General features: G+C 34.5%; 1 protein-coding gene across 1 annotated transcript; it reads right to left on the reverse strand.

The window, feature by feature from the left end:
• Window positions 1-509: 509 nt before the first annotated feature.
• LOC107029107 (GATA transcription factor 26-like) lies at window positions 510-7514 on the reverse strand. The gene is made up of 8 exons (XM_015230428.2): window positions 7019-7514; window positions 4312-4680; window positions 3383-3812; window positions 2991-3063; window positions 2473-2576; window positions 2010-2196; window positions 1791-1911; window positions 510-1170 (listed from the first exon to the last, which is right to left on the reverse strand). Exons 1-8 carry the CDS (start codon window positions 7056-7058, stop codon window positions 881-883), a joined length of 1614 nt encoding a protein of 537 aa, XP_015085914.1. The 5' UTR covers window positions 7059-7514; the 3' UTR covers window positions 510-880.
• Between the last annotated feature and the right edge of the window lie 1851 nt (window positions 7515-9365).

Consider the following 9365-nt stretch of genomic DNA (forward strand, 5'->3'; position numbering starts at 1 on the left):
TGTGAAGAACATTAGATGATGCTCCTAACTAGTACATTGCTATCAAGATGGTGTTATTTATGCAATGAAATGTATAATATGATAACTTTTGAGACTTTCTGTTGATAATGTTTGATTGTTGGTGTGTCAATCCTATGGATGCAGAGATGTTTGAAGTGTTTGATCACCAAAGCCTTTTCTTTTGATTGGCACCTATGGAGGTTATGTATTTCTTCTTTTTCTAAAATGAAAATTGTTCCTTCTTTTATGAATTAGGTGATGTATGACAGAATTAGGTGATTTCTTTCCGTTTGTCTAAGTTTTGATGAACAATTATTTGATACATATCATGATAGAAGGTAGCGACTTTAGAATAGCCAAAATGCATACAAGTTGACAAGGTTGGCCTTGAATCCTTAGGCCTTGATGAGATGAGTCATTGCCTAATCTCACTTTGTTAGAGGACTCTTGTTTTGGTGTCTTAGATACAAATTTCCATCACACAACAACAGACAAGTTTGGCAAAAGGATAAGCAAGGAAAGATTGATCAATAATCATCAACAAAACTAAAAGACAGAAGGGTGTCTTCAATTTAAGTTAAAAAACTTTAGTGCATGTAAAAATCTCTAGACATCACCACCTCTGCATTTTTAGCTATATTGTACAATTTGTCAACCTATACAAAAGGATGAAAAACAAGCATAACATCCATCCGCTAAATCCAAAAATTTCGTTTAATATTAGGTTACCTGCAAAAAGGCACAAGGCAACCATCTGAATCCCTTCGCGGAACTTTCTATATTTGGTATGTGATATGCAGAGACAGTAATGTGGTTTGGCCAAATAAGGTTGTGAATACGCTACAGACAGAAGAAAGCCAAGTGCGATGGTGTAGTGTTTCTAGGGGCGGATGAGGTGCGGGTATATGGTGCTACTGCTTGTGCTTGCTTGAGCTGCAAAACTTGCTGTTGGTAAGAGGAGTTCTGCCTGAGGGAAGGAGCTGTTGGATGGCACATCCAGCAGCAAGTCCTGATCAGAACTTTCATTTGTAAAACGGAACGAATTCTCAGATGGCAATGCGAAAAGGCTTTTAGGACTGAAGCAAGAGCCATCATTCTCCATGATTTCCTTCTGTTCATAGCTGTTTTTCATCGCCACCCTCTTGGGGCTCTTCATTGTTGTGTTTACCCCTGAAGCAAAATTCAAATCAACTGTTATTTCCGTCTGAATTAAAAACAAGTCGAACCACCAGGGTGGGTCATGTGGTCTAGAAAGAAAATAAATGGAGAATAGAAAGAGATGCTGGCATATACTTATTTGTTCACCATTTATTTATATTGATTTCATATTCAACTCTCAATTATAGCATTTCCTCCTAAACGTCAAAATGAACGAACCAGGCTTACTGAGTAATCATCTTTAGACGAGAATAGGCCGTTGTATATGATGAACATATTCTGTTCTTACCAGCGAGATAAAGACGTTTGTGTAGAATAAAATAGTTGGATAATTAAGTCACCTCAGTGCATCAAAAGACAATGGATACCAAGATGCCTCTCGTGTTCACGATTTTCTTATCCTCCTTCCCCAGCTTCTACAACTTTTTTATATTACCCACATGACGCAGTACTCTTACCATTTTAATGAAGATAAAGACCCGAGATGTAAATATCTACTACACTCTATCAGGATAATTTGAAAAACTCCCAAGTATCTTGGGGGTGTAAAAAATTGTTATATAAAGAAGCTAGTCTACCAGAGGAGGGTTCTTAAACTCCATAAAAGAGATAAAAAGAGACATGCAACGAACCTAAATTTTTTGGATGTTGCCCATCGCGTGGTCTCTTCATGTTCACTGAATGACCTGTGCCAAAAACATTGCGCCCTCCAGCAACTTCAGAACTACTGCTACTATTTTTACATTTCATGTCCTGACATAGAAGTAGATTCGTTTTAAACTTCTATCTAGCAAATGTTGCATATAAGAGGGTGGATCGCTCATTATGACAAATCATAAACAAGGCCTTACCTTAAGAAGATTAACTTGTTCCACCCATTTTGACTTCATTAAATAGCACAACATAAACCTCTTCAGGTTTCTACATTCTTCTACTGTCACCCCAAATAACGAGTTATCAAAAACGCCTTGTGCAAGAAGTTTCTGGAAGGAAGACAAATTCTCCTCAAACTGAGAGCTCTCGAACATGCTCCTGAGACTGCCGAGAGAATTAAAAATAGGAACAAGATCAGAGCTCAACAATGCATTCTTCAATCAAGCACCAGCACTTTATGGTCCAAGTTCGACATAACCATCAATTATATTTCTAAAGCCTGACTAGCACAATTGAGAGAGGTGAATCAAAAGAACAAGTGGTAAGCCCCAGAAATGCAGCCTCTCAGTCAAAAGATAAGTTCATTCCTCCATATTTTTGGAAGGTTTTTCTTTTAATCAAATGCTCTTGTAATCCAAAGTACACAGAGATGGTACAAACCTCTCGGGAGGTGAAAAAGAATCAACTGGAGGTAAGTACTTTAGTAGTTGCTGTTGTTCATCACTTGACAGATGCCTTGTGAATTCTTCATAATTAAGTACATCCTGCGTAAAGAATTGACCACAATCACATTTTTCTGCATATTGCTTATCTAAGAAAGAGTAAACTGTAGAGTCATGTTTAGATTCTTAAAGTAACTATTAACAACTAAAAACATTGTGAAAAAACTAGCTCGAAAATGGTTCTTTACCATTATAGAAGAAGCTTATCCATGCAAACTACCATGATGTAAGAATTTTCAAGTTAAAGTTTATGCATAATGACAATCAAAAATGTAAAAGATAATTATAACTCTATGCAAAGAATACCCAGCTCAAAAGCCTGAGACGTGGGAAAACAGTGCGGAATAGGCAAATGTTCCATCTACACAGACAAGTGGAACTTGTATGAAGCATGATATGGTTGTACGGTATGAAGCAATCAAAAGTGATATATCAAATAAAAGAGCAGTAAAATACCTTAAGGTCTATGTGGCACAATGGCGAATTATGATGTCCAAGAATCTGCAATTTTTCAAGGTGGTCCTTGCTCCTGCAGTTCAAGATGAAATCAGAAAGATGGGAAGTATACATCATCTCAAAGAAAATAGTACCAAAGCTCTTAGACAATTCAACTATGTATCTGAAACCACCACAAGCATCATGACATGTTGCAGAGAAAACATGGACGATATCATGTTAACACAAGTTTCAGTTCCACATATAAGTCTATTTGTTTAGCCATACCCTGTCAACCAATAGTAGCACAGTTATGCATCTTAACACTATATCCTTTTGACTTCTTTTGGGACATGCGGCACAGTATTTCATTCTCAAGGCTATATGCTATCCAGCTATAATCAAGAAAGTACCTTTTAAACTGTTCATGTTCCACTCCTTGAACAGTAGGCTTCTGGGTTCTCTGAATTACCAGGTTTGATGAATTGACACCCTTACTAATATTTACAGGTGGGGTAGTCAATTGTGAATAAGCTTCATTGGAAGAATGGTGCTTGTTGTCAACCGACAGAGAGCTGGCTTCTGATTCTTCTTCTCTACCTATAGAACTTGGATGCCGAATGAGCACACTTCCATGTCCTATTTCAACAGATACCATCGGCTTGTCACTTTCAAAAAGCAAATCTTCTTCAGAAGATCCAGAGAAGTATGAAGATTGTTGTTCATGTAAGATGGTATACAGGTCTTTGGTAAGCTTTTCAACTGAAGATTGCTTTGGACGATTGACGCATGTTCTCTTCCTTGAAGGCACCGTTGCATCCCATATATTTGATTGGGCAGGGCCTGAAAGCACCATAAAGGGGTAAATATTTCATGCAGCGAGAGTGAGAATTCGGTAAAAGGTTTATCGAACAAAGTCGGGAACGATGGATTGACAAAAGATACCAATACAACTTTGAAGAGAATTAACTCCTTGAGTTTAGGAGATCAATTGAAAGAAGAAATATTGCTTGACCAATGTAGAAGGTGCAGTATGATATATTGGTATAACTGATCAAAGATGTAGAAAAAAAGGAGAAGGTAAAACCAACAATGACCACCTGTCTGATTTATCTGGTAGCTATATAAAAGATTGTATTCGTGTACAGATCTATATCTTGAGGATACAAGTCACTAACTTCTATCAAAGCGATGGCCTTCACAGAAACTGAACACAGACCTTTTGGGAGAAGCAGGAGAGAGTTGGTAATGTTTTTTGAAAGGTACGAAAAGTTGGCAGTTTAAATGAGAGAGGATGCAGCTTAAGTTGCCGTTTGCAAGCCTGCATTGAAAAAGAATCTACCTGTCAAATCACTTGCTTCAGCACTACCAAATTGTCCATAGCTTTCAGTGTTTGACACGGCAGAGCCGGAACTTGACCTATTACTTGTATCTTCATCTAAAGCCTTACGGTGGAAACCCTGATGATATTCAGGAAGAATTCCAATTTCAGGATTATCATGACTTTTCTTTCGTTTCAGCATCTTGACCTCTTTGTTCTTAACAGTAAAGTTTTTGAATCTTGAGACCCTGTAGTCTTCAAGATCATCTGGTTCAGCTCTTGCATGCAGAGGAGTATAGTTTACCAGTGTTCCTTTTGTTCGCCACCGAGATCCACATGCATTGCAAAGTATTGGCTTCTCTGGTGGTCCATTACGCCAAAGAGGAGTGCCTGCAGCAAGAATTCACCATTTAAGCCTACTCCATTTACGTAATGTGGGAAGAATGAGAGGCATCTAAGAAGTATAAAAATCCGGAAATGAATGATTGCAGAAACATCTTGCTCATCCCATGACAAAATAGTAGTGTAAGCATGTAATAATAATTTTAACAAGAATATTTGTGGCGGAGAAAATGAAGAGACAAAGGAATAGGACAAGAGTGGTGAGTTGAAAAGGTAAGTAGTGATATATACTGCAACATTTCCAAGCGTGGAAAGAAAGGAGGATCCAATGAACCGAAACTCAAAAACAACTATGAATGCAACAAACAACTTATGGGTTAATTAGAAGAGAAAACATCTCCTCCAAATTCACTTAATTTGATTAAAAAATTGCTCCTATATAACTAAGAGACATACACCTATGCAGAAGTCTATAAGCATGGCAGTGGTTCATGCTGTCGACGGGAAGTTAAATTTGACGATGGATGACCTCAGGGAGCAAAAAAACAAAAAAGAATTGGAGAGACGAGGAAGAATCTAAAAAGTAACTAAGAACAAATAAAATTTTCATTCCCTAATTTGCATGAGCAAGAAACACAGAGGCAGAAATCATTTTACTGAAAAACACAGTATGACGAGGAGATGAACAAAGAGATAAATCAAGGTCACTCAATAATCAAGAACTGAGGGAGGTGTCCAGAAAGCCAAAATGAAGTTCTCCAAACAAGAATTAAGCTGAAAACAAACAGCACATTGAGGAGCTAAACGAGACAGATTTGCAATTACATAGTGGCATACGATAGATGTCTAAGGCTATTTCCTTGAAGATATTTACATTCCCTCGAAATGTGCCCTAATTTAGTATCGCCTATAATATCTAGCCAAGTATCAAATTATTATTCAAACCAGTTTATTTGCATTCTCGCGACAAAATGTGCTAGACCAGCTGATGACAACGTAATAGGGTTTCCAATGTAACAAGTCTTTTCAAGACAACTTGAAATGTTACAATGACAATGCGAGCAACATATGCAGGAAATATCATCCAATTCCAGGAGGATCTTGCTACTTCTGACGGAAGTGCAGACATTATGAAGTTTTAAATGAACAAATAACAAGAAAAAGTGAAGGAGGAGAGTCTGAGGTCATATTAAGTTGAAAACAACGAACTCGGTTCATGGGGATAACTTTGATAGGAGCGAAAACCTCAATCCTTTTCTAGTGATCACTCATCAAGAGCATGCTACTAAAACAAGGGACCTGAAGCCAAAGTTGATAATGTAAACTTTGAAGCAATGAAACACAAATGTCCCTGGGAAGAACATCCTTTAATCAAATGGACTGAACTTTGCTTATACGGAGTAGGGAAATTCTCCCCCTATTAGCTAGCTTTTGGGGTTGAGTTAGGCCACATGTCATATCTTTACATGGTATAAGAGCCACATTCAACCATGTTTGGGCTCCTGGTGACCATGCTCCAATTGAGCCTCGGGTGTGAAGGGGGTCTTAGACGCCCACATTGATTGGATAATCGACCAGTGGTTTGCTTATATGGACTTGGCTAATCTTGCTCACAAGCTTTTGGGGTTGAGTTAGACTCACGTGTCATATTTTTACAAATCACAAAGATCAAGGATCAGATTCGTGGATTTAGACATAGACCAATCAACATTTTCAAGTCATTTTTGTGATGCTTTCATTCCCTAAAGAACCATATCAATGCCACCTTCAGCAAGAACTCAAGTCTGCCCAAATAATACATTTCTCTAGAGAAAGTTCATGTCTAAACTTAATAGGGGATAGGAAGATCAGAAATGATGCTGAGAATATTGAATACAATTAAAACATTTCCCAATTGCATTGCCATTTGAATGTAATTACATTGAACTCTAAATTGCCTAGTTACAGAGAGACTTATGGCTAGATTTCAGAAGATACTGGAGAAGTCAATGGGCACTGATAAAAAGAAGATTGGGATTTGGGAACCAAAACAAATCCCAGTTTCAGAAACAAATTCCAACTCAAAATCCACATTGAATTCCAAAAATGTATTTATAGTCTACCTTGTCAACAACCCAATAATCCAAACAAAACAAAATTCAAAAACCAAACTAAATAAGATGAACAACAACACATATTCCTCATATTTTTCCCCTTTTCAGAAAAAAACAACCATATGGGACATCCAGTATTTTCATAATTCAACAATTAATCTAAACAAACAACATCATATCAAGTAACAAACAACAATTCTATACTGGTAACAACCAAAAAGACTCAATTTTTCTTGAAAATTTCAAAACTTTATTATCAAAAACTTCAACACAATCAAGAATCATTAACTCACTTGTAACACCACAGTGATAGCAAGGCCCTTGCTTTCCCATCAGTCCAATATAACTTTTTTTTCACCCTTGTACAATTTTACAAAACTGAAAATGCAAAAAGTTTCAATTTTTTTTTCTTATACAAAAATAAAATTGTATTATCTAGAAGTTCTGATTATTTCCTTCAATCCCTTTATATCAAATATACATATGGGTTCTTTTTTCTTGAATAAACTCAAAGAAAGTTATACAGAAAACACAACAAGAACAACCAAAAACAAGACTGAAAATAGTCTGTAAAAAGTCCCAGAAAAACCACTGAATATAGCAAAAAATTGTGAAGAAGTGATTAAAAGATTGAGATGGGGTTTGTTGTTTTTGAGGTAAGAATAATAATAGAGTGAAGAAAAGAAAAGTCCATTATAAAGGAATCTAATAAATGGTTGGAAAAGAGGAAGGTGAAAATGGGGAAGAAGAGAAGGTGGGTTGTGTTTATTATGTTATGACCTCTTTCTCTTTGTTCTTGTGTACCTTTTTTTATTTATTAGTATTTTTTGTATTTGAAGCAATTCTTTCAACTTTTCTTCAAAAAAAAAAATTCAATTTTTTTTTATAAATAAAAGAGATTTACTTCTAATTTTTTTTCACTCGATATCTAATGTTCAATTAAATTCAGATATGCGTTAGAAGGCGATAACTCTATATCTAAGGGGACTCAAATCCAAGATCTATTGATTAAGAATGACAGAGTACTTATCACTCCAACGTAACCCTTATTGGTAATCTACTTGTAATGTTCCAATTCCTTTTTGTTGAAAAATTTATTACCACTATAAATTTTGTGATTTTTGAAGAATATTATTGCTAATGTCCTTGTTGACTATAGACTTTATTGATAGCCCCTTTACATGTGCAATTTTTCTTGTATCACTATTTGCTCACTTCTTAAAAATTTAATTTCTCTATAAAAAAATAATTGATCATTTCTTGAGGGAAAAAAAATTGATATTGGTTTGTTTAAGTTATATATTGTGAGTGTAAAAAATATTGTCTAAGTTATTTTTATTTATTAAATGATTTACCTTTAGAAATGATCGGTTTCAGTACATCATGAATTTAATTTTGTTCAAATTTTATATACGTATTAAATAATCCTATATTTTATTATTGTCCTATAGTAACTTAAAAATTATTATAAAAATTCATAAACTTTAGATTACAAAGCAAAAATATTTTTTTGGATAATTTAGTTATATAAAAAAAATTACAATATATAATTTAAATTCGAAAAGAAAAGAGGTTGAGTTTAGAAAGAATTTAATTTTTTTTTTTTTGCTTTAAATGACATAATATTATCATAAATTAAATGGAATTGAAAAGCAAGGCAAGAAAACAACAAAAGAGAGAAAGAAACAAAAGAGAGTTTGTTTCAACCTTTTTCACAATCTTTTTTTTTCCTAGTATATTTATTTAAATTTATATTTTTCAAGGTATAGGATAAGTGTATTATTTATATATAGTTTAATATTAATATAAATTAGTAGGTCTTTTTCTTTGAAGGAGTTTGATTTGGTGCAATGTGTGTCACTCTTATTGGAAAATAAAACTGAATTCTGACCATTGATCTATTCCATGATCTTATTTTGGGGCTGGTGGGTCCCACTATGACATGGTATGCACTGACTAGGGTTCTCATTTTTTAACTCTTTTAACTTTTTCTACCAAAAATGGCTTGTCACTAATCACTATTTCTGATTTCTGAATTAAAGTTACAGTACAAAATAGGTGAAATGATTATCGTGTCGTATAAATTGAGACAGAAAGAGTAATATTGGATTATAATTAGGTTGCAAGAGGGAGTGTTTTTGTAAAATTGATGTAGAGCGTAAGTGAATTTAAGATTTAAAGTTGATTGATTTAATGAATATTTTTATTATACGTGTATGATTGAACATTCTAAGGGACTTTATATACATAATCCGTTAAAGTTAGTATTGATTATCTATATAGACAATTATAATGAAACGTCTTAGATTCTTTTTCTCTCGATGACGAAACTTATCCTCTATCGTCTCACTAGCTGACCTTGCATATGTTATTTTGAGGCTATGTTTGATGTTCGTGGTTTGCCTTAATCTGATACGATTATCAAAATTGTGTTTATCCATTTGTGAAAATCCCAAGCTCATTGATAAGTTAGGGCTTTATTTAACTATTTAATTAATAGTAATTTGGTGAAATGTTTCATCTAGGAAACTACATTTTCAATTATTATTTTAATATTTCATTGAACTAAAAATCATATTATTATCACCTTAATTATGGAGCAAAATGAATAAAATTTGGCAATAAAAAGTCTGGATGGTT

This window comes from Solanum pennellii, chromosome 8 (assembly GCF_001406875.1).
Source record: "Solanum pennellii chromosome 8, SPENNV200".
Classification (NCBI taxonomy): Eukaryota; Viridiplantae; Streptophyta; class Magnoliopsida; order Solanales; family Solanaceae; genus Solanum; species Solanum pennellii.

Excerpts from the sequence above, each read along its gene's own strand:
- LOC107029107 (XM_015230428.2), bottom strand. The coding sequence starts at position 7,058 with ATGGGAAAGCAAGGGCCTTGCTATCACTGTGGTGTTACAA. Across the intron at positions 2,577-2,990 it reads TGTGCCACATAGACCTTAAG|GATGTACTTAATTATGAAGA; the intron begins GTATTTTACTGC and ends TTCTTTACGCAG. Across the intron at positions 1,912-2,009 it reads AACAAGTTAATCTTCTTAAG|GACATGAAATGTAAAAATAG; the intron begins GTAAGGCCTTGT and ends CTTCTATGTCAG.